General features: G+C 37.4%; 1 protein-coding gene across 1 annotated transcript; it reads right to left on the reverse strand.

The window, feature by feature from the left end:
• Nucleotides 1–440: 440 nt before the first annotated feature.
• Nucleotides 441–26,076, reverse strand: LOC124501853 (NKG2-F type II integral membrane protein-like). The gene is made up of 7 exons (XM_047066317.1): nt 25,974–26,076; nt 17,671–17,865; nt 17,204–17,281; nt 16,662–16,715; nt 15,945–16,096; nt 815–918; nt 441–561 (listed from the first exon to the last, which is right to left on the reverse strand). The coding sequence occupies exons 1-7, from the start codon at nt 26,074–26,076 to the stop codon at nt 441–443; spliced, it is 807 nt and encodes a 268-aa protein (XP_046922273.1).

The raw sequence follows: 26,076 nt of genomic DNA on the forward strand, positions 1-26,076 counted from the left end.
ATATATATATATATATACACACACATATAGATAATTAATGTTACTAAATAGCAAAAGCTTAAAAAACAAAAATATATACCTCAGTATATATTTTTTACATTAATATAATTAAATTTGAGAAACAGTTCTATACCACAAAGAATGAAGCCTCAGGTACACGTTGGACTTTGGGTGATATATATGCATTGATTCGGATTCATCCTTGATAAAAAATGAAACATTCTAGTGAATGATGGTGATAATGGAAGACCCCATGCACGTGTGCAGACAGGGGCAATAGAGGGTTCTCTGGAACTTCCTCTTAGTTTTGTTGTGAATCGAAAATTACACTAAAAAACATTATCTTCTAATGTGCAACGAAAACAATTGTATGGCTGTTGAAGTAATGAGTGATGGATTCCTTATCAATGGTGAAACAGCATTCTACCAAAATGAGGTAACTAAAATGCCTGCTGCTTACAAACATATCGTCTTCTTAATGAGCACGGTGCAAAATAAATTTTTTTTGTATGAAAATCGATATATGGACAATTCTTGTCAATCTCTGAAGATACTGACAACCTGAAATACAGAGCATTAAATCTCATTAATCTTACCATAAGATTACTTATATCTCTTACTATGGACCACAGTATTTTGAGGAATAAACCATCCATTTTGACTCATACTTATATATCTCAATCTCAAGATTTCCCATACCATTTTTCTCTGGAAAACCTTCCCCTACTGTGTTCATCCGACTGTTCACACATTGCTCTTTTTGTTTCTAAGAACATTCTTGTGAGGCATAATATAAAGTTGTCAGGAGACTTACACTTCGGAAGAAAATGTTAAGGCTTTTGGCTGCACAGATGAACTATGATGGCTTCTCTGGGAGCCTCTAATCCATGTACCAGCACGGAGGAAATTCAACAAAAACTATGAGAAAATAAAATTTATTGGGAGTCAAATACAAGCTCTTATACTCATTTGAATTCTGTATAACACATAAAAGTTCATCCTTTCTTCCTTTGTAGACACTTTGAAATTATAATATAATGTCACACAGTGGACACAAAAGTATAAAATTAACTTAGTAGGACTAAGTGAAGAGGACAAACTGACCGTGAAAACAATTTCAGAGTTTAGAAAATGGATCACAGGTAACAACTTATGAAATACGTACATTGGACAAAATCCTGGAGATTCAAGTCGGAAGCACATTTGTCATCTTCTCGCCTAGGATGTTCCTGTGTCTCCCCACCTGCCCACCCCTGGCTCAGTGATAAGAAGACTGAAGCTGTTACAACTGGGAGAAACTGCAAAGTGCAAGGGTGCTGGTGCCACAGGGGGACACCTGATCAGCGCTGGGGATGGGGACGGGTACCCATTGAATTTCAACTCCATGTGCTGATTTTGCTCGGAAATGATGAAGAAAACCCATACTTGTGCTGGTCAGAGGTTGAGGTGTTTGTGTCAAGCACTGTGACCCCCATAAATATAATGGAAAGATACTGGATGTGAGAAAGAAACGGAAGAGTTGACATTGGCTCTCTAACACTCTTAGCTTATGGAAAAAATAGACACACAAGGAGAGGAGATCAAGGGGAACCCAGGAGAAAGTAAGAGGACAAGGAGACTTGGGAACTGAGAGTAAAGGTCTGAACAGTCCCCTCCCGCATTCACACACAGGCACTGAGGTCACACTGCAGAAGGTGGAAGCTGTAGTGACCTGCAGTGTTTGAATACATCCTTTCTTAAAAAACAAACAAAAAAAACACAACAAAAACAAAAAAAAAGCTAGTAATTAACATCAAGGCTTCAAAGTCACAAGGTCATAAATGTAAGCAATAAGAACATGGAAAAATTGAAGAAAACTATCAGCAAACAGACTTCAGTGGAGAAGATGATGCCATAAAGTTTTTACAACAAAAAAAAAACAGAGTAAATCTAAGAGAAATGAAAGAGAATGCATATTTAATAAACTGTATTTTTAAAAATGTCTCCATAAAAAGTCAAAAAATGTGAAAAGAAATTGGAAAATATCTTCCAACAAAAGGAAAGCATATGTCAATAGACCTTCTAATGGGGTAATTGTTGCACATATTAGAAAAAAGCATTGAAAAGTCCTACTTATAAAGATATGTAAACTATACAGAAAACTTAGTTGAAATAATTACAGGAACATGTGATGGCAGTAATTTAGCAAGTAGGCAATATCAATAAGAAATAAAACTATATGAAGAAATCACAGAGAATCTGAGTGAACAAATACATACCTGAAATGGAAAACTCACTAAATTTTCTCTGCAGAAAATTTGGGATGCGGTAGAAAAGAACTGATGAAATTGCAGGAGTAACAAAATCTATTCATATCTTAGGATGAGACAGAAAAAAGAGAACTTTATATACGAATTTACAGAATTCAGAGTCTTTCAAAACAGTATCCAGAAAGCCAACTTAGGTCTAAGTAGAATATGAGAAGTACAACAGAGGTAGAAAATAAAATAGGACAACAATCTTAAGGCACGACGAATGAACAGCTTACTAACATTATTTAAAATATTTTAGACACCGGAGACATAGCAAACTGCTAACAGAATGAGCACGTACAAATCCATGTCTCATGACATCATAATGAAAAGACCAAAGAACAGTGGCAAATACAAAGAAATACTCTTGAGGGAAGAGAGTGGATTGTGAAGTGACTCAAGTCAGTGTGAAAATCAGGGATGGCTCACACGTCTTCCACCTCCATCAGCCTTACGCCACATTATATACCACAGAATCCATATCTCTGCCCTGCACACTAGTTCCGACTGGAACGGGATACCAGCAGCAAGATGAAGGAACAGAAAGACACAGGCCCTAAATCCCCCAAAGAAACAATCCCTTAAAAATATCCAGACACAAATCCATGTGTATTCAGTCTAATCAGGTTTGATAAAGGTGCCAGGACCATTCCATAGGGAAACAATGGATCTTTTACAAAGGGTGTTTGGAAACTGACGACCCACATGTAGAAGAATGAAGTTGGATGTTTACATTTACACCGTATACTAAAATTAACTCCAAATGAACTAAAGACATAAATGTAAGATGTAAAACTATAAAGTTCCTCAAAGAAAGAAGGGGGGATATTAAACAGCATTGTACTTGGCAATGATTTCTTGGCTAGGCCACTAAAACCACAGAGCACAAAGGAAAAGTCCATTGTACACAACTGGGCAATGTCAACCTGAAACAATTCTGTGCATTAAAAGGCATGATCAGCAAAGACAATACAAAGTGGGAAAAACACTTGCAAATCGTATATCAAACAAGGGAATCATATCTAAAATATACAAGGAATCTACAAGTCAGTGACGACTACAGCAAACAGCAAAAGAGACAATGAAAAAATGGGCAAAGAAATGAAATACACAAATTTGCAAAGAATATATACAGATGGTGAAAATCGTATGAAAAGATGCTCAATATCGCTAATGAGCAGAGAAATGCAAATCAAATTCACGATGAGTTATCACCTTATACTCATTACGATGGATGCAACACACACACACACACACACACACACACACGTGTCGGGGCACTTGGGTGGCTCAGTTGGTTAACATCCGAATCTTGGTTTTGGTTCAGGTCATGATGTCCCAGTTTGTGGGTTTAGCCCCGCCTGGGGCTTTGTGTTGATGGCGTAGATCTGGTTTCAGATGCTCTCTCTCTCCCTCCTTCGACACCTCCCCTTCTTGCTCTCTCTCTCTCTCACTCTCTCAAAATAAGTAAATAAACATTTCTTAAAAATGTGTCAGTGAGGAGGTCGAAAAGGAGGAGACCCACACACGTTTGCTGGGAATATAAATCGGTCAGCCGTAATGAAGACGTGTGGAGCTACCTCAAGAAATCGAAAATAAAATTACCACATGAATCAGCAATCCCACATAAGAAACTATCTAAAAGCATTGAAAGCAAGATCTCAAAGATATATATATATATATATATATATATATATATATATATATATATATAATCTCCATGCTCACTGCAGCATTATTCATAAAAGCCACGTGATAGAAGCAGCCCAAATATCCACTGATGGATAAATGGAAAAGAAAGCGTAATATACACATAACACTGTAGTATTATTCAGCTGTAAAAAGGAAGGTAATCCTATCACCTGCTACAATATGGATGAAGCTCCAGGACATTATGCTAATTGAAATAAGCCAGTCATACATAGGAAATAAAAAAATAAAACTCTATGATTCCACTTATATGAAGTATCCAAAGTAGTAAAAGTGAAAGACAGGGCAAGTAGAAGAGTGATTGCTCAGGGTTGAGGGGAAAGAGGAGAAGGGGAATTACTGTTCAGTGCATTGATCTCCAGTTTTACAAGGTGAAATTTCTAGATATCTTTTGGGCAACCATGTGATAGTTAACACTCCTAACATGTGTGCTTACGTTGGTTAAGATGCATGATCTAGTGAAATGCAATGTAAGATGTGAGACTGTATGATTCCCACTCTATGACCATCTGGAAAAAACAAAATTATGGAGACAGTAAATAGATCAGGGGTTGACAGGGTTTAGGGGGAAGAAAGGATGGATAAGTGGAGCACAGAGCATTTTAAAGGACAGGGAACTATTCTGTTAACTCCATACGTTTCCTTATATTTTTTTGCAAACTTTTAAAATGCACAACATCAATAGTACCTGAAAGTAAACAATGGACTTTGGGTGATAAAGAGGTGTCAGTACAGGTTTATCAGTTGTAGCAAGTGAACCACCCACGAAGGGATTTTGAAAATGAGAGCGTCCAAGAACTGCTTGTGCCTTGACACACAGACAGTAGGGGAATGCAGAAAACCTCTGTGCTATGTCTGAGTTTTGCTATGAAACTAAAACTTCTCTAACAAAGTAGTCTATTTTTTTAACATGGGCAATGTGGTAAATGTTGTTTTGTTGTGTTTTGTTTGTTTGCAACAGCTTAAGAATAACATGAAAGGCAAACCAACATAAATAGGTGTCATAGCAAGAGAAAGAGAAAAACAACTCAGTATATTTAGGAAAATAACAATATGATTAATAGATAGGTTTCACCAGGAAAATACTTAAAAAAAACAAAACAACAACAACAAAAAACCAACTCCCCGCACACACACATAAAAACCCAAAACAAAAGAAAACAAAGCTAAAAGACCTGTCAAACAAGAATTATAATTCAGCAAAGCTGTCTTTCAGAAAGAAAAGATGCATAAAGACCCCACATCAAACACAAAACTTAACAATTTTTGTTCGTACACATTCCTTTCAGAAATGTTCTTCAAGCTAAAAGTAACTGATGTAGATGGTAATGCATACCCACAAGGAGGAATAGAGATCAGCAGAAACGATAGATGTGTCAGTAAATTTCAAAACCTGTGTATTTTTCTCTCTGAATTATGTTGAGAAGGAAGATTATCAAGGCCATTCTTATAACACTGTATGGTCGGATGTATACCATTGCCTTATATAGTTTAGCAGTTACAAATATTTGTGTTGCAAAGTCACCACGAATGCTTCATTTCAGGTTTCTAATGTGAAACCATGAAAGCAGAGAAGGTACGTTGTCGAGTAACTGGTGTTCAGTAACCAGTGCTAGCTGGCCTCATTACAACGTGGGTAGAAGGATGGATTTCTCGTTCTCTCTGAAAGCAGATTGTTCCCAGAAAACTTTCCGAAGCTGAAATGGTGTAAAGTGAAAAAGCAAATAACATTGATTTACATGGAAAAATGATTGAGCATTTCCTGATATAAAAAGCAACCACCCCCCCCAAACCCATAACACATACAACTTCCTTAGGCTTTTCTGACACCTCAAGAGACGCCTTGTGAGTGGATACACAAAATAAATTGAGATGAAGCACAGACACTCAAAAATACAGTTCAAACCTATGCTTGATACTGATATACAGAGTATACAGATTCTGAGAAATGAACTTGACGGGACGAATCTTGCTGCTTGGGGTGTGAGCTGACACTAAACAGTAAAACTAGCCCTGAACACAATTTTCACTTTTCGCCTTTTGTCCTAAACACAAAAATCCCCTTCAGATTTCTGTTGTTCAGCAAAAACTGGTATTCAGAGTGCTTTCAGAGAAGCAAAGTGAGGTAATCCAACTTTTTGGAAAGTTGAGGCATACCTATAATAGGTGGTGGAAAGGAGCTTGTTAGTGCTAATTTAATATATTTTATCGGAAATTAGTCAGGATTCATGGGGCGTAGATGACAATCAGTTAATTGTATATGTGTAAAGAGTGCCATGAACAAGATGGAGACTAGGAGGTCATAATGCTCATCTGCCCACAAAATCAGTCAGAACAGTAACTAAACAACTTCAAACTAAAAACGGCTCAGGGAAAGCTCTAGACAACAAAGAAACACCAAAAATCTGGTGCCGATCAAAAATCCAGGATGGTCCCATGGAAAGCAAAGGAAGCATTTGGCCTGCATCACCCAACTCTGCAGCTGAGAGCCACTTGGCACCTGGAGGAATCCCCTCATGGAGAGTCACCTCATGGAAAGAAGGGGAGCAGGAGAACCCACTAAGCTTCAACTATGGGGATGTCTGCAGCTTTTGCAACAGAAGGGGCCCATCAATTCTAATCCCAGTTGTTGGAGCAGCCCAGTGTGCCCTCTACACCTCCTCCCAGAGGCTGGAGGTGTTGCTATGATGAGACTTGCCTTCAAGTGCTCCAATTCTGCTCTTAGGGATTGGTGGCCATAGCACGTCGTGTATACAAGACTAGAACTGCGTCTGATTTTTGCCCACTCTTGGTCCCAGGTTAGGGCATTGTGTCACATTACTGGGGCTGTTCCTGAGACCTGACCCCAGATCCTAAGGTATGCCTTAACTGCCACTATGGGTGCAGATATTTGCTGCCTTGAGCCCCACTCACCATGTTCCATTTAATGACCCTGTGTCTTCATTGCAAAGGATGCTCTTGCTATTTGGAACCCCAAAACTTCCCAGGCCTAGACTCTGAACCGCCATGGCTAACACCTGAAGACTTTTCTCCACCTATGGTAGCTCAAGGCTCTGACCCTTCATTGGTAGGCCAAGTCACCACTGCTTTGAGTCTCTTCTCTCCGGTCCAACTGTAGGGCTCTGAATCCTCATTGCTGCTGCTATACAGCTACAAACCCCGACACACTTTCAACTTCCACGCTAACCCTTAGCTGTCATTGGAGACCAAGAATCTACATGTCTGTGTCCATATCCCTGGGTCCTGACACATGGCTTTCACAAGCCACCACTGGATCCTGCTACTGCCACTTGGGAAAGAGTGGAAACTTGGACTCCCCTTCCCCAGCATATGCTACTACCACACAATGCCCATGACCCCAGTCACCAATGAACCTTGTCATCCAGGGCCTCTGTACTTGCTACAGTCCTCTGCTAGCCAGAGTCGCAATTGTGAGCCCCTGAGACACAGGTACAGTTTGCGTGGAATATCTACACATGTCTCCAACTGAGACCCCAGTGCCACAGCTACAACAAATGAACCTTTGCACCAAAAGCCAGTTTCTTTGGTAGTTCCATCTGTGCCTGATCTTGGACAACAGATCCAATACTGCTATGAAGGCTCTGAGGTCAGCTTGCCTTACCGGACCCCAAAAAGGATCATCTCACAAGATCTTCTTCCTGTAGAAAGCAGGAGACAATGGGATGACATTCTGAAAGTGGTCAAAGGGAAAAAAAGAAATATCAACCAAGAATGCCTTACTCAGTAAATTCTCATTCAGAAATGAAGAAGAGATAAAGACTTTCCCGGCATCCTAGAGGATGGTGTATCAAAGTTTCAACTCTCGCCACAGATGGCAGTCAGGGGAAAGCAGCAGCATGACTCCAGTGGTGGTTTTTAAAGCCATGTGGCAGAAGAAATTAGACGTGCCCTACAGAAATGCTAAAAGGAATTCATTCAATTGAAACAAAAAGACAAAAATTGGTAACATTAAAATTATAACAAATAGAAAATCACGGGTATTGGCAAAAGGAAAAAGACCCTTGACTTTGGTGCAGGTAATGATTTCAGGGATAAGTCAGAAAAATCACAGCAAATCTAAAAAAGAAAAGAGGGACTGCATTAAACTAGAGACCTTCTGCCCAGCAAAGGAAAGAATCAAATAGTTGAGAGACATGGAGAGAAGAGAAGAAAATATCTGTAAACCAATATCAGATAAAGGACTAATATCCAATATATATAAAGAATTCATACAATAGAATAAAACAAAGAGAGAAATCCAATGTAAAATTGGGTTAAGTGCCTCAGTATACATTTTTTTGAAGACATACAAATTTCCAATAAGTACATGAAAGTTGTTCAATATCAAGAATCATGGAAATGCAATCCTTTGGGATTGCAATTCCTCCAGTCCTTTGGAGGAAATGTAAATTGGTTCTGCCACAATGGAAAATAGTATGTTACTCTTACATATGTGTTTACAGGAAGTGATCAATGGGGCACCTGGGTGGCTCACTCGGGAGAGTGTTCAACTTCAGCTCAGGTCACGATCTCCTTGTTCATATGGATGAGCCCCACATCGGGCTCTGTGCTGAAAGCTCAGAGCCTATAGCTTCCTTTAGATTCTGTGTCTCCCTCTCTCTCTGCTCCTCCTCCCGTCAAAAACATTAAACATTAAAATTATTTTCAAAATAAACAAAATAACTGATCAGCATCTCAATGGTATAGCTGCACACCCATGTTCATTGCAACATTATTTGCAATAGCCAAGAAATGGAAGGAGCCTGAGTATCTGGCAACCGTCATAAAGTCAAAGAGTGTGATATACATACACGTACAAACACACAGACACACACATACACTCACAGTGAAATATTATCTAACCAGGTGAAAAAGGATAGCTTGCCATTTGTAAGAAATGGATGGACCTTGAAGGCATTATGGTAAGGGAAGAAAATCACACAGAAATAGACAAATATTGCATTGTCTTTCGCATTAAATCTGATAGACTGAACTGGTAAAAACAAAGATTAAAATGCGTTTATCAGGGACTGTGGGTTGGGAGTTTTTGAAGATGTTTAAGAATACAAATTTACGGGACTCCTGGGTGGTTTAGTCAGTTAAGCATCTGACTTCGGTTCAGGTCACGATCTCATGGCTTCTGAGTTTGAGCCCCACGTGGGGTTCTGTGCTGACAGCTTAGAGCCTAGAGCCTGCTTCAGATTCTGTGTCTCCCTGTCTCTCTGAACTTCCACCGCTCATGTCTGTCTCTCTCCCTCTTTCTCAAAAAATAAATAAACATTGAATTTTTTTAAAAAAGAATACAAATTTATATATAATAGATAATTTTTGGAGGTGTAATGTACAACATATGATTACAGACAACATTGCTGCTATAAACTTCAAAGTTGCTAAGACTAATTCTTAGCTTCTCTCAACACATACAAAAAATGATAAATATGTGACATGAAAAGGTGTTATCTAACATGGCCATAGTAATCATATGACAATACATAAATTTATCAAATGAACAGATTGTCAGCATTAGATGTATGCAATGTAAGATGCCAATATCATCTCCACAAAAACAAACAAAAGATAGATTTGTAATACCCACAACTATTGCTAAGGAAATAACTTAAGAATATACTAAAGACAACAGTAGAGGAAATAAAATGGAACACTAATGTAGCATATGTTCAATACAAAAGCTATGAGGTAAAATGGAAGAGGAAAACAAGACATAAGTATAGAATAAATAGCAAATGGGATACCTAAATCCAAATTTCCCAGTAATTATACTCATGTGAATTAAATAAATATTCCAATTATAAGATAGAAAGTGTCATCCTGAATAAAAGACTAATACCCACCTATACGCTGTCTGTAACAGACACATTGTAGATTCAAAGACACAAGAGGTGAAAATAAAGGGATAACAAAAAGTCACCCTACTACCAGTAAGCGAAGATGTGAGCAGAAACGGCTGTTCTAATATCAAAGCAGCCGTTAAAACAAGAAATATTAATAGAAAGTAAAAGAAACATTTCCAAATGTTAAGCCTGTCAATATAAGAGGAAGATGAAACAATTATAAACATATATTATTTACCTAAGAAGAGAACCCTTAAACACAGGAAATAGAAACTGACAGAATTAGAAGGGTAAGTAAACATTTCAATGAGTATAGCTGAAGACTGAAATCTCTTTCTTCAGTAAGTAAGACCAGCTTGTCACAAAAGCAGCAGGACTATGGAAGACTGTCAAAACAGTGGAACCAGCTTCACATAACTGACATATATGGAAAGCGTTCTAGGTCATCCATAGGGATCAAAAAGTTTAAGGATGGAAGCATGGAAATATTCAAAGTATTTCCTCTGAAGACAAGGAAACAAATGAGAAGAAACAATGGAAAGAAATCTGGGAAATTTCCTAACATGTGGAAAGTGAGAGACTTCTGAAACTTGTACAGTTCAAAGATGAAATCTTGGAAAGTATCTTGTACTGGATGAGAGAAATTACCTTGTACTGGATGATAATAAACTGAAAATACATCAAAACTTTTAGGATGAAGCTAAAGTAGTGTTACAGACAATGGGTACTTTTGTCAATCACACACAAAGGAAGAATGTTATCAATGCACGATCTCAATTGCTTCCCTCTCAAGCAGCTATAAGAGAGGAGCCAGTTAAGGTTATAGAGGGAAGAAATGACACACACACATTTAGCTAAAAGCTGATCGTGAAGAATGTATAGTAGAATAACTCAAAGCAGCCCCAAATGGCCAACACCCAAATATCCAAGAGCATCCGCAATAGAATGGGCGAATGCAACGTAGGACAATCCGACAACAGAACAGCAGAGATGTGGACCATTGACAACTTCATGCAGCTACATATGGATGAACCACACAAGTTTGGCTTCGCCTGAAAATGCTAAAAACAAAATATGCACACTGTATGATTCTATTTCTATAAACTGTTTTTAAAAGGCAGATATGAAGTTGGTAGGGACATTTCGCAGTGTTGGTGATACTCATTTTCTCATTCCATGCAGTGGAGACACTGAAAACTCGGCCATCTGTTGGCACGTGTACCATGTGACCCATCTGTATGTGCCTTGTACCACAGTAAAAGTATCAGAGTACGATATATGAAGAAATGCGAAAATATTTAAAACCAGACGGAACATTGGGAAAAAATCCTACCAAATACAATCCTACCAAATCCTACCAAATACAATCCTACCTATACAAAGAACTAGAAAAAAAATATCAGAAGTGTCTTAAAATTTCTAATACAAGGGGCGACTGGGTGGCTCATTCAGTTAAGCGTCAGACTTCAGCTCAGGTCGCGGTCTCCCGGTGTGTGAGTTCGAGCCCCACATCGGGCTCTGTGCTGACAGCTCAGAGCCTGGAGCCTGTTTAGGATTCTGTGTCTCCCTCTCTCTCTGCCCCCCCCCCCGTTCATGCTCTGTCTCTCTCTGTCTCAATAATAAATAAACGTTAAAAAAAATTAAAAAAAGATAAAATTTCGAATACAATTTTGTCTGTAATTCAGAAAACTTTTCACACTCAGTTAGAAAGTATTTAGATGTTTATGAATAAAGAAAAATGTAATGCCAGTTTAAAAAGCAAAAAGAAATCATTGTAGGGTCAGAAAAGGAGGCCAATGAAATATGTGTCATATACATTTTGATGGGAATACTAAAAAAGGAAGGAAATTACATATCAGGACAATCATAAGTAGATTTATTGAAGTAGTGCCCTGTTGTATTTACATTTGAAATGCCATAAATAATCTGAATTTATCACATTAGCATGAAGATCAATTGATGTGATTTCCGTGATACAGAAGGTAAATGATAAAACTAATATTTATTTTTATGTTTAAAAAACCTTTCTAAAGGGGTGCCTGGGCGGTTCATTGGTTGTGTCCAACTCTTGATTTGGGCTCAAGTCATGATGTCAGGGTTTGTGAGTTTGAGCTCCACACTGGGTTCTGCACTGACAGAGCAGAACCTGCTGGGAAGTTATTCTGTCTCCATCTCTCTCTCTCTCTCTCTCTCTCTGACCCTCTCCCATGCACTTTCTCTCTCATACAAAATAAATAAATAAATAAATAAATAAATAAATAAATAAATAAACAAACATTAAATAAAACCTTTAGAAAGATAGAAATGAATAAGAAACATCCATGCAACGATCCTGAATAGGTAGCACAACTCTGAAAATGAACTTGAATAAGTTCACAGTCTAAAAAAGGACAATTTTGTGGGCACCTGGGTAGATCAGTCATTTATGCCTCTGACTCTTGATTACTGGTCATGGTTCCTGAGATGGAGCCCTAAGTCAGGCTCTGTGCTGACACCATGGACCCTACTTGGGATTCTCTGCCTCTCTCTCTCTCTCTGCCCCTCCCTCTGCTTGCATTCTCACTCTCTCAAATTAATTAATAAACATTTAAAATAAAAAAAGATGATCTTTCAAGTACAAAACAGACATAAAAATACATAAGGACATTAATTAAACAGATGAGAAAGGGCAACATTTGTACCCACACAATATGAAATGCACAACTCCACAAAAATGCAAAGTCATTCAGCGGAGAAAGTAGAGTCTTTTCAACAAATGTTCTGGAAACAATGGACTATCAAATATGATTAATGATTCTATGCTTTATAATACATTAAAGTGCTCAAAATTGATCACACATAAAAAAAGTTCAAATGTTTTATAAAAAACGCATGACCTACAGTTGGTGAGAGATTTTTTAGACAGAATGTCAAAAGCATAATCCATAAAAGAAGAATTGATGAAATGTAGTTCATCAAGATAATATCTGCTCTTTGAAGAGATAAGAAAGTCATAAACTTGTGAAGAAACCTTTACAAAGCAAACATCTAATAAAAGACTTGCTGCCAGGGTACATAAAGAATGCTCAAAATACAATGAAAAAAAGTAAAATTATTAGCAAAATTTTTCAGGAGATACTTCACCAAACACCATGTATAGATGGCAAGTGAGTACAGGAAATGATGCTGAACACTACTAACTCTAGGAGCATTCAAAAGAAAACCACCACAGACAAGATTCCTGTTCTGGAAAGAAAGAGTGGATAGACTTTTCCCTATTCCTCCCACCAACGCAGCAACAGTCCCTGGGCATTATACAGAAGATGAAACAAGATTCAGAAAGCTAATGAGAAAGCTGACAGATCTGAGCCCTGGAGACCCAAGGAATGACATGGAGGTGAGCTCCCCGGAATTTCCCTCTACCTCACATAGACTGGTGTCAGAGAGCGTAGCAAACCATAGACACCAAAAGGTACACACTCAAGTCTCCACAATGTTTTTTCTCTTCAGTCAAAATAACACACAAATGGCTGCTAGGAAGACAGAAAAGTGGTAGACACTAACTGCATGATTCTAAAAACAAAACAAAACAAAACAAAAACAAAAAGAAAACATTGTTTTTTGATAAAAAAAAAATAAAACCCATTGACTATCCACCAAAAAAATCAACAGGCATGGAGGGGAAATCAAGACATTCTTCGATAAAGAAAAATTGAGAAAAGGTATCACCACCAGACCCACTCTGAAGGAACTCCTAAAGAGAAGAAATGGCAAAAGAAGGCATCTTGAATCATCAGGAAGAAAGAGAGAACAAAAGAAAGAATAAAACTCTCATAGGTATAATGGACTTTCCTTCACTGTGTTCTCTAAATTGGTTGATATTTGAAGCAAAATTATCAGTTGGAGCAAAAGTATAAATTCCATGTGATTCTCAAAGTAAGTAGAGAAATATTAGTACGCAGTATAATTGGGACACGGTAAGGGGCCATAAAGGCAAGTAAGTCTCTACATTTTACTCCAACTGCTGTGGGTTGTGACAGACTGTATAGACAGTGACCAGTGAATATGTAATTATCTATATGAAGATATATAATATCCATATTTTTTATATAAAGGAGATTAGAGCATATGTGTACATATAGAACTTCATGTATATAAAGTTATTTATGAAGATGAGACCTACTTTGCTCTAAATGATGCTCCGTCACAGAGGTAATGATGTAGAAAACTATAACCTTCACTTTTATCTCACAGCATCAGAAATAGAGCATCACAAAAAATAAATTCTAACTGGATCATAAACATAATGAAAAGTTAAAAGATAAAGAAATAAAGAAAAAGGTGAGTCCAGGAAAATAATATAGGAAATAATACTCATGAACTGTCACTAACTTCTGAAATAGGTCCATAGTAATGATTGTAACACACCAAGTGCTAAGTAGGACTATGGTAACATTAAAATTCTGATCATTCCAGAGGGAGAGAAAGGGAAATAAAGAAGGAGGTGGGGAAAAAGAAAAGAAAAGAAGATTGACCAGACAAAGAAACTATGCGGCTTAAGGTATTATGCTGAGTGAAATAGTCAGAGAAGGACAGATATCATATGTTTCCACTCATACTTGGATGTTGAGAAACTTAACAGAAGACCAAGGTGGAAGGGAAGGGGGAAAAATAGTTACAAACAGAGAGGGAGGGAGGCAACCCACAAGAGACTCTTAAATCCAGAGAACAAACTAGGGGTGGGTAGTGGGGTGGGGGAGAGAGGAAAATGGGTGATGGGCATTGAGGAAGGCACTTGCTGGGATGAGCACTGGGGGGTTGTATGTAAGCAATCAATCACGGGAATCTACCCCCAAAACCAAGGGCACACTCTATACAATGTATGTTAGCCAACTTGACAATAAATTATATCAAAAAGTAAATAAATACAATTCTGATCATTAAAAGACTCCATTATGAGAGTGAAAATGCATGTCACAAATATTTTCATCTTAAAAACTCAAGAAAGAGCTCGTATCTAAAATATGACAAAGGTTTTTAAGAGGTGAAAAAAAGGCACCATCCTGGAAAAAGGGGCAAGAGACACAGCCCAGTACTTCTCTTTCTCACAAAAGAGAATTGCCTTAAGATTTACAACCCAGAAAAAAGGTACTGTGTATAACCATCATAAATTATTAATTAATTTTACTGAGACTACTGAGATTTGGATCAAAAGACTAGTTGGTACAATGGATATTTTCACAATACAATAAAAGATGTAGGGAAAATTTAATATATTGAAATTTCCACATGTCAATGCCTGTGCAATTTCAGACTAACGCTTACAGGGAAGTGTATTACAATTATACATAAATATAATTATGCTGTATTTATAGGTTATTATTTTAATATGAAAACCATAACATTTATATTATATAAATATGCTCTGTAAGATGTAGTTATATATAATAAAGGATTATAAATATGATATGTAGAGGAAGATATAGGAAAGACTTTTCATAACACAATTATTCATAATACCCACATAATAAAAAGGAACTAAATTACTGAAAATGGTTTTGAAAATGTCATATTCATATAAGAGGGTAGTGAAATTTCACAAACTATAGACAAATGTGTTAATATACATGGATTACAAATACCATCTGACAGAGAAAGGAGACACATGTAAAAATGCACACTGAATGATTCCATTGATATAAAGCCCCCAAATAGGCAGAAATATCTCATAAAATGAAAATGGGCAGGCCTGGTAAAGGCTGTACACTTCTGTCCCATGATGTGATTGGTATTTGTGTAATTCTACATATTTTGCAATCAATTTGCACAAATGCCTGATTTCCTTGATATGTTGTCAAATTAAATGTAAAGTTTGTTTCAGGAAAAAGAGCATTTCTAGAGACACAGATTTCTATGAAAAGTAAGAACTGGAAATTATCAAATGTACATTCAAGGTATAAGAATATAAATAATGTGTCATACAGTCAACATGTGGAATATTAAACACTAAAAGAAATAAACTACAAATACATATGTCACTATGGATGAACTCTACAAGCATAATAGTCACACACAAGCTTTTAATAGAATCTGGAAACACCTGAAAACTTACCTTGTCCTCTTCATCATCATAGTAGAGCAGGTTAGAGTTCTTAGAAGCACAGGACATCAAACTCTCATTCCACGATTTTCCCTCAGTGCTAATGTAATAGCAATTGTTGGAATACGTAAACCACTCTTTCAGACAATGACAACAGAGACACGCTGGTGAGAGATTATGAGATATTATCCAAAAAGCTTTGAATATTAAAAAATGAAACTTTACATACTGTATATGGATACACATATGTGTACATAACATATTCATATACCCTCACGAGCTGGTAAAATTAAAGCAACACACACACACACAGACACACACACACACACAGACACACACACACACACACACACACACACACTGAGAGAAGAGTCAGGCTTTCATCCCCTAATTTATATGCCCATATAAAGGAACCACAACAATGTCCAACTCTACATGTTCTGAGAATCACTGAACACAAACATCTTTATGGAATGACTTATCTTTTATCATGTTATAGGAGGAGAACATGTGAGGCAATTGTTAACAACGGGTGCGGTGATTTTAAATGAGTATTTCTTCACATTGTTGCCTAGAAGTTATACTCTCCTAGAATCCTTAATTCTGAAAGTTCATTAAGCGATTTTCTAATTCATTTTTCCAAAAGAATCTGTTATCATCTTTGCCTACTTGGAGATAGAGCTAGATAGACACTAAACGAATAACAGAATTTTGCAAGGGATGTTGTACCTTTCTGGATCTTTGCTTCCAGGGAGGTTTTGTTCTGCTCTGGTCCTTCAGTAGCTTGAACATTCAAGTAATCTTCAAGAAACATAACATTAAATTATGTGGATCACAATAATTTGAGTTTCTTAGTTTGAAATTTGGTATATTATTTAGAATTAGAAAACCCTGCAATAAAATTGATTTTACCAGTAAAAATTTAATAAAATAATGAACATGAGGGGGTAAATAATTCAAAATCTTAATGAACTAAACTTCCCCATCTCTTACAGTATTTGGTTTAACCAATCTCAAGAATTCATTTGTATCTATCAATAAAGTCTCGCAAATAACTTGCCTTTAAGTTATAAAATTCGGAAAAGTGTTTAATACTCCCTTAAACATCATGTGGTATTTTTACTTTAGATAAATTCAGAATAACTATTCCACATTTAGAGCATGCGTCCATTAAAATTGGATAATACAATTCCATATGTTATATAATATTTCAAATAACTCATGATGTTAACATGAAAAACTCCCTATTAGTCATTCAAACACTGACTTACAGGGAATAACGTTTATTTTTACCACAGTGGACATCAAGACAAGGCAGATGATTCCCAGAACCTCAGCAATGTACCTCCCTGGACACAAGAGAAATGAAAACACTGACAAAAGATGCATGGAAATAATCATTTGGGAAATTTACAAACAAGAGAAGCAACAACCTGCAGGGAATCAAATGTAAACCCTTGGACCCCAAACCCATATCTACCATTGTAATCTTCTCTTAGAATATACCATTGCATTGGCAGTCAACATACTACTCCATGATAGGTTGGCAAACACTCCGGATTGTAACACTGGAACAAAGTGAGTCCCCAGACTTCAACGACACTACCATATTCCAACTTCCAGTTCTGATCCTCACAAATGAAAACTACGTGAGATCATTTCCTACTCTTTCCCTACACCCCTGCACCCCAACTTCACATCCCGGAACTGATATACATGTCTGTATTAAATGTTTTACCTTTGCAGAGATAGTTCTTGTCAGTCCCTTGAAGCTCCTGAGAAGCAACTTGAAGATTGAATTCCGCATGGGCCATTTCCTGCTCAGTTACTGAAATGGATCTATTAATGCTCTTAGGTTTCACTCGCCGTCTTTGTGACTCCTTAACCTGACTGAGTTCTGCCCAGGTTAGTCTTGGGTTGTTCGTCTCTGCAGCTGAGTAGTGTCAGGCACAGTGCTGAATGGAACTGCCCTGAAGGTCTTGATCAAGAGTGTGTGTCATGTGCTGATGATATTGTTAGTACAGTGACACCGGGTGTGGTGCAGGGTGAGGGATACAGCTCATTTGAAGTGGAACAATGTAAAATTTCGCTCCACTTCCCTTAGAGCTTAAATAAGTATTTCGTGACAGAATAACAGGGTTTTACAGTGACACAATGTTTTGACACTGTAGTGATGGTTGGGAAAGTGTAAACAATACATAAGTGAAGAAGAAAAGAATTCAAGAATAATACTGACCTCATTACTATAAGGTCAGATTCCAGGGACACCTTTCAACACTATTAGAATAGCCAGATTAAAATTAAAGGCTGTATTAGAGAAATACTGTTGCACCAATTTTTTTGACGATTGAAAATCCATTATTGGTTAAAACTAGAGTGCTGTAAGACTAGGAAATACTAGTTTTAGCACATATAGGAATTTCCTGTAACAAGTGACTTTTCTTTGGGGATTTAATTTTCTTTACTAAAGGGTAATATAATGCTATCAAGTGATATTTTATGTTGAAAATTGTGGAATTCTGAGATTTGTTGAATTGTAAAAGGACTATTTTATATGTTGCAAAACATAATGTGACACATTAACTTATCCAAAGCATGAACAATGGTGAAAACAAACAAACAAAACAACAACAACAAGAACAAAACCCGTATTTTTAAAAAGCACTTATTTAACATCTGAAAAAGGATGTTGATTTCATGGCAAAAATATGAAAGTATAAAATGATAAAAGTGTAAATCATTTATGGAAGAACACACTTGGTGCAAACTTCTAGAAAGATCTATGATATCAAAGGCAGTGAGAGTAGCTTTAGTTCTAGAGGAATGGTAAGGAATCACATAAATGTAATTTCATACTTCAGTCAATGAGGTCTGTAGTCCATCAACTCTGTAATTACTCCTGGCTCTCAAACTTACAAAGTATCACCTTTTAACAGTTACTTCATGGGTGGGAGGAGTTAAGGTGTTGGAATGGCATGGAGACTCTGAGTTTGTCTCATCCATGAAATGCAGCTAGAGAAGCACCAGACCTTTTAGAACACCTAGGAAATTGATATTAATGCAACAATCTGCATAACCTGAGACACAGAATCGGCGGTTATGCAGGGCAGAGAGGTGAACTGAGGGGAGAAAAGATGAAGAGAGTAGGGAGCCATTTTCATGGAGAGAAGACAGAGAGAAAGAAAGGGGGAGAATGTGGTGCATTGGGATCCTGCAAGAAAAGCACTCCCCACTGAAAGTAGCTGGAAAAAAGAGACAGAAAGAGTGAAAATACTCATAGGGGACTGAACAAGAAATCTGTCCCCCAAATCCTCTGACAGGGGGAAAGGAGAGGTAGTTAGTACTGCCAGGTTTCTATAAACAGTAGAGCAGAGTCTGTCGTTTCAGAGCTCAGAGCCTGGTGGTGCTCTGGTGAGGAAGTGGGGCAAATCCCCAGGAGCAGGCAGTGCTGTCTGAACGGTCTATGTGCTGTAGAGAGAGAAGCTGTTACCCTGCTTGGAGTGTAGTTGGTAGTGGCCATATAGCTTCACAGTGGGCAAAGGTCCCAGTGGACCTCAGAGAAGAGCTACATTTGCTAGTAATGGGACAAAGATGCCAGAGTGCAACAAAAATCTGGAGCTAGCTGTGTGTTATGATTTCCCATAATCTTTGAACCTCTGCCGCTGTGCAATCACATGAACATTTTCTGAGGCAAGCCGGCACCCAGCCATTGCTCAGCAACACCCTCTTCCAGAGACTCAGTGCAGATCGAAGCAAGGGGTCTCTGAAACGTGGGGTTCTGAAACACAACCCTGTCTGAGATAAAACTCTGGAGAGAGGTTTGACCTGGAAGGTGGACAGCTTAGACATGGACAGGGTAGAGGTGTAGAGTGGGCGGAGGTCTGCAGCCAAGGAGGGGTGCTTGCTAGTGGGGCAGTGAGAGAAAAGTCCCTGTGCCAAAGACTAAGACACTGGGTGAACCCATTTCCACCTCTCCCACACATGCACATGTGTGCTACCTTGATCCACCACCGTAACCTAAGCACTGCCACCTAGTGGAGAATGGAGCCATTATACCAAGCCCTGCCCAACTGTGCCCTCCAAGCACACCCCCCAGAAGACCAGCACAAGTCACTCCACCTGCTTAGTGCACGAAATAGAGGAGGCTTCATCGTTTCAGTTCTAGGGGACACTGGATGTCACTTCATTCGGGTTTCATTCTGTTTGCTGGTTCACTTATTTGATCATTTTCGTTGCTTCTGTTATAGCTTAAATTTGTTTCCCCTTTATTTTTTTCTTTTTCTTGGATACAGAAAAAAAATACTTCTATTTTTAATTTGTTTTTTTTTAATTTTTTAAGTTCCTATTTTATATCGTTTTTGTATTTTATTTTATTCTACTTTATTATATATTTTTTTTAATTTCTAAATTTTTTTCTTACTTTTTCTCCTTTCCTTTCCCTTTTGTCTCTATTCTACCGAGATTTTTTTCAACACGCAGATCAAAACACACCTAGGACCTAGCTTCCTTCTTTGGCTTTTTGTTTTCTTTTCAAATTTTAACTTTAATTTTTTATTTTCTTAATTTTTTTTCTTCCTTCAAAGTGACAAAACAAAGGACTTAACTCCAAAAGAGAGAACAGGAAGATATGGCAGCCACAGACTTAGTCAACACACACAAAAGTAAGATGTCTGTACTAGAATTAAGAACCACGATAATGTGAATACTAGCTGGGGTTGAAAAAGCATAGAAGACATCTGAGAATCCTTTCTGCAGAGATAGAAATAAATCCCAGTCAGGCTGAGAGTAAAAATGCTACAACCGTGATTCAAAATGAATGCATGCCACGATGGCAAGGCTGCGTAAGGCAGTGTAGTGAATCAGTGACATAGAAGATAGAATTATGGAGGATAATGAAGCAGAAGAAAGAGAGAACCAAGGCAATGAGCAGGATACAAGACTTGGAGAGCTCAGTGACTTAGTAGAAAGGAATAACATCCAAAACAGAAGAGTCCCAAAACAGGAAGAGAGAGAGAAAGGGGCAGAAAGTTTAGATGAGCAAAGTACCAGAACACTTTGCTAATCTAGGAAGGACACAGATGTCAAAATCCAGGAAGCACAGAGACCTCCCATTAGATTCCACAAAAACTGACCATCACCAAAGCATATCTTAGTAAAATTCACCAAATACACTGACAAGGAAAGAATTGTGAAAGCAGCAAGGGAAAAAAGTCCTTACCCTATCAGGGAAGACACATCAAGTTTGCGGCTGACGTATCCACATAAAGTCTGCAGACCCAGAAGGACTGATGGGATGTATTTAATGTGGTGAATCAGAAAATATGCAGTCAAGACATCTTTATCCAGCAGGACTGTCATTCAAAATGGAGTGATAAAGAATTTCCCAGAGACACAAAAAATAAGAGTTCATGACAACTAAACCAGCCGTGCATGAAATTTTAAGCGGGACTCTTTGAGTGGAGAAAAGACAAAACAAAACAAAAAAGACCAAAAGCAACAAAGACTAGAAAGGACCAGAGAACATAACCAGCACCATCAACTCTAGAAGTAACACAATGGTTCTAAATTCATATCTTTCAGTACTCACTCTAAGTGGATATGGACTAAATGCTCCAATCACAAGACATAGGGTATCAGAATGGATAAGAAAACAAGGAATATGCTTCTTACAAGAGACTCATTTTAGACCTAAAGTCATCTACAGATTAAAATAAAGGGATGGAGAACAATCTATCATGCTAATTAATGGTCATCAAAAGAAGCCTGGAGTAGCCGACTTACATCAGACAAACTAGATTTAAAAATAAAGACTGTAACAAGAGTTGAAGGGCATTAAACCATTATTAAGGGGTCTATCCACCAAGAAGATTGAACAATTGTAAATGCATATTCCCATAATGTGGGAGCACCCAAATATATAAATCAATTAATTACAAACATAAATTTCATTGGCGATAATACCATAAGAGTAGGGGACTTCAACACCCACATCTTACAGTGAGAAACAAATCACGTAAGCAGAAAATCAACAAGGAAACACTGGCTTTGAATGACATGCTGGACCAGATGGACTTAACAGATACATTCAGAACATTTCATCCTAAAGTAGCAGCACACACATTCTTCTCGAGTACACATGGAACATTCTCCAGAATACATCTCAGCCCGGGTCACAAGTCAGCCCTCAACAAGTACAAAAACATTGAGACCATACTGTGCATATTTTCAGACCACAACACTAGGAAACTTGAAATTGATCATAAGAAAAACTTTGACAAGACCATACATACTTGGAGATTAAAGAACATCCTACTAAAATATGGATGGGTTATACAAAATTAAAGAGGAAACGAAAAAGTACACGGAAGACAATGAAAATGAAAACAAGATATTCCAAAACCTCTGCGATGCAGCAATGGTTATAAGAAGGAAGTACGTAACAACCCAGGCCTTCCTGAAGGAGGAAGAAAGATCTTAAATATATAACCTAAAGTTACACCTAAAAAGGCTGGATAAAGAGCAGCAAATAAACTCCAAAAGCAGTGGGAGAGGGGAAATAAAAAAGATTAGAGCAGAAATCCGTGATACTGACATAAAAAAAAAAGAACAGATCAAGGAAAGCAGGAAATTGTTCTTTGAAGGATTAACAAAATTGATAACCCCGTAGCCAGACTGGTCAAAAAGAAACGGAAAGAACCCAAATAAAATCACAACTGGAAGAGGAGATATTACCACCAACACCACAGAAATACAAACAATTATAAGAGAATATTATGAGCAATTATATGCAAACAAATGGGACAATCTAGAAGAAATGGACAAACACCTAGAGATATTTAAACTACCAAAACTGAAAGAGGAAGAAATGAAAATTTTGAACAGACCCATAAGCAGGAAAGAAATTGATTCAGTAATCAAAAATCTCTCACAAACAAGATTCCAGGACTGGCTGCTTGTCCAGGGGAATTCTGCAAAACATTCCCTTGAATCTGTTCCAAAAAGTAGAAATGGAAGAGAACCTTCCAAACTCATTCTACAAGGCCAACATTACCTTGATTCCAAAACCAAAGACCCCTCTAAAATGAAGAAATCCCAACCAATTTCCTTTGTGAACATGGATGCAAAAACTCTCAACGAAATACTAGCAAATTGGATCCAGCAATACATTAAAGGAATTATTCACCCTGATCAGCTGGGATTGATTCCTGGATGCAGGTCTAGTTCAATACTGCAAATCAATCAATATTTTACATCACATTAATAAAAGAAAGGATAAGGACTGCAAGATCCTCCCATAGATGCAGAAAAAAACCTTTCACAAAATGCAGCTCCCATTCTTGATATAAGCCCTCAAAAATATAGGGATAGAAGGAAAATACCTGAAAATTGTAAAGGCCATATTTGAAAGACCCACAGCTAATATTGTTGTCAATATGGGAAAAACTGAGAGCTTTTCCCCTAAGGTCAGGGAGACGACAATGATGTCCACGGTCACCACTGTCATTCACTATAGTGTTGGAAGTCCTAGCTTCAGCAATCAGACAGCAAAAAGAAGTAAAATCATCCAAATAGGCAAAGAGGAAGTTAGACTTTCACTCTTCTCAGCTGAAATGATACTTTCTGTGAGAAATCCAAAAAATCCCACCCAAAAACTCCGCGAACTGATACATGAATTCAGCAAAGTGGCAGGATGTCAAATCGATGGATCTCTAATATATTGCATATTCATTCTGCTTTGTTACCCTGAGTTGTTGGAATAAAGATACCAATGTCTCTGTGATGTGATTGCTGATTAGTTGTGCCTCAGGTGCATCCCACCAGCATGTATAATCTCCCACTCACTAGAGAGACAAGACAGTGCTGACACATGCCTTCTTATGGTATAGGTAATGATTTTTGCATGTATTTAGAAACAAAAAATATACTTGGGGAGAAAATGGTAGGTGTTCTACATCAGAATGCATTGAGCAGCATCTCTCACTTTTCTCCATTCTTTATGGTAACAGACACATATGTGTAGATGGGATATTCCAACATTGGAAGGGATAGGGCATTTCAGTCCCTTCGTCACCCTGGACCCTGTAGGATCCCCAAATCTAGAATTCAAACAGGCTATCTTGTCACAGCTCGACAATCCCCTGTGTATTCTTCAATTCCAAAAGACAGAACCTATACAGATGCCCAAATAACACACTTTGTGAGGAGACTGGGGTTCTTGAGTATTAAGGGGAGGCACAGTAATTGCACCTTGAATTCAAAACACGAAACACAGACACAGAATAAATTACTCTAGTGTCCACACATGATGCGTATTGAATTTCTCCCTTTTTTAAATGCAAATTTCTTTGATGTATATGATCAAAATGGTTGCCAGATAGCATTTCTGATGCCTGGCTGTTTCACTGGGTGAAAGGAAGAAGACAGTTATAGGACTTTGGTTTTATGGAAAATGGCCTTTATTGGACATTGGGAAAAGCAAAATATGAAGAGATTCCAGACAGCAAGAACTTCATGTGCTTGGGCTTTATTTTAAGGTAGGCATTATATCATTTATTTTTATTTATTCCTCAGAACAGCCCTATGACGTTGCTACAATTAAGACCATCATGTCACAGGTGATGACACCAAAGCATCAATTTCTCAAGCCAAAAGTACTGAAATCTAGTGACTACTTGTGTCGAGAGGTACTGTTCAAATACTCTTCAAGTAAATATGAATAAGATACTATTTCCATCATATATTCCAGCAGAGAAAACAGCCAGAGCATGTATGTAACTGAGTCCCAGGGCTAGGAGTGTGCACTTAGAAATTACATGAAGTGACCACTTTCAATGCCAATGTCCTTTCACTTTATAATTTTCTGCTTATAACTTATTTGATCAAAGACCACCGTGAAAATATCTATAGTATCATGTCTGTCACTGTATAAAACTGATTTACAAGGATATTTGGCACAGAAGACAAAAAAACCAAATGGGAAGTTAAGAGAGTATACATTTTTAATTTATTTCCAAACAATATCCTTTACAAAATTATCTCTCTCATGAAGTATTATTAAAAAAAATTCCTATGGCTATAATGGTAGATTAGGTTATTTTCAGTGAATCTACATTTCTTCCCTCTGACCACTGTGAAAAGAGTGTAGTCTACAGACAACAAATGATAAGTTTGCCCACGTGACTTGTTTTCACACTATAATGTGTGTTGGAACATGATAGGTTATGAGTTCAGAGACCAGGCACTAAGAAACACATTTCTGCTAGTTTCTATCTCTGCTATGCAAGATCATATACCAGGATCTGAGCTGCATCTGTATGTAGTCTGGAGTCAAGTCCATAAAGGCCCAGACTTGATCAACCCTAACAGAGCCAAACCACAAACAGGTGAATGAAAATTAGATGCTTAATTTTCAATGTCATTGCAATCTTGGGTTGTATGAAACACAACTTTAGCGATTACTTACAGCTACCATAAACAATTATATTCAATTCCTTTTGAATATTCACATAATTTTTCTAGAAGAGTGTAGGGAATAGGTAGAGACAATACAAAGAATATGTCTATCTTCACAAATATAAATGCATATGAAATATGAATTTATTTTGCAAGTAATAACCGAGTTTAATTTCTTTCCCTCTTATAATTGAATTAGGGTAGGAATTCTGTGAATTATTATCTGATTACTCACGTTTGTCTTGAATTCTGTCAATAAGTAGCCATTTGACCTCCACAAATATCTGTACATTTTAATTTTTGGTTTTCTTATGTAACATTTTATGTTTTGCATCAAAGTGTTTTTTAATTTATTTTTATTTATTAATATGAAATTTATTGTCAAATTGGAAGCTAGGTGAAATAAGTCACACAGGGAAAGACAACACAGTGTTTTTTAGCATGGCTGTAAAGACTGACAGAACTGGGTACATAAAAATGAAAAAAACTAAATGTCATCCAAAATATATGAACCCAGTTGAGGAAAATAACATATAAGAAAAGGTATCAAAGGACACTGGTTATTAGCGATTAGAAACCAATCTCTACCTTGAAATAAATCTAATCTTTGATAGTGCTGCACTAAGATTGAAAGAGTACACTTGGTTCCATTTTCAGAGGAAGTGGGGCCGATTTGAATGGCTTTATACAT

This window comes from Lynx rufus, unplaced genomic scaffold, assembly GCF_022079265.1.
Source record: "Lynx rufus isolate CCGP_SWC_20201006 ecotype Redwood Valley unplaced genomic scaffold, mLynRuf1.p SCAF_7, whole genome shotgun sequence".
NCBI classification, from domain to species: domain Eukaryota; kingdom Metazoa; phylum Chordata; class Mammalia; order Carnivora; family Felidae; genus Lynx; species Lynx rufus.

Coding starts and splice junctions, on each gene's coding strand:
- LOC124501853 (XM_047066317.1), bottom strand. CDS start 26,076: ATGTATAAAGCCATTCAAATCGGCCCCACTTCCTCTGAAAATGGAACC. Junction 16,716..17,203: donor AAAAATAAACGTTATTCCCT/GTAAGTCAGTGT, acceptor TGAATGTTCAAG/CTACTGAAGGACCAGAGCAG. Junction 562..814: donor TTAACATTTTCTTCCGAAGT/GTAAGTCTCCTG, acceptor TCTGTATTTCAG/GTTGTCAGTATCTTCAGAGA.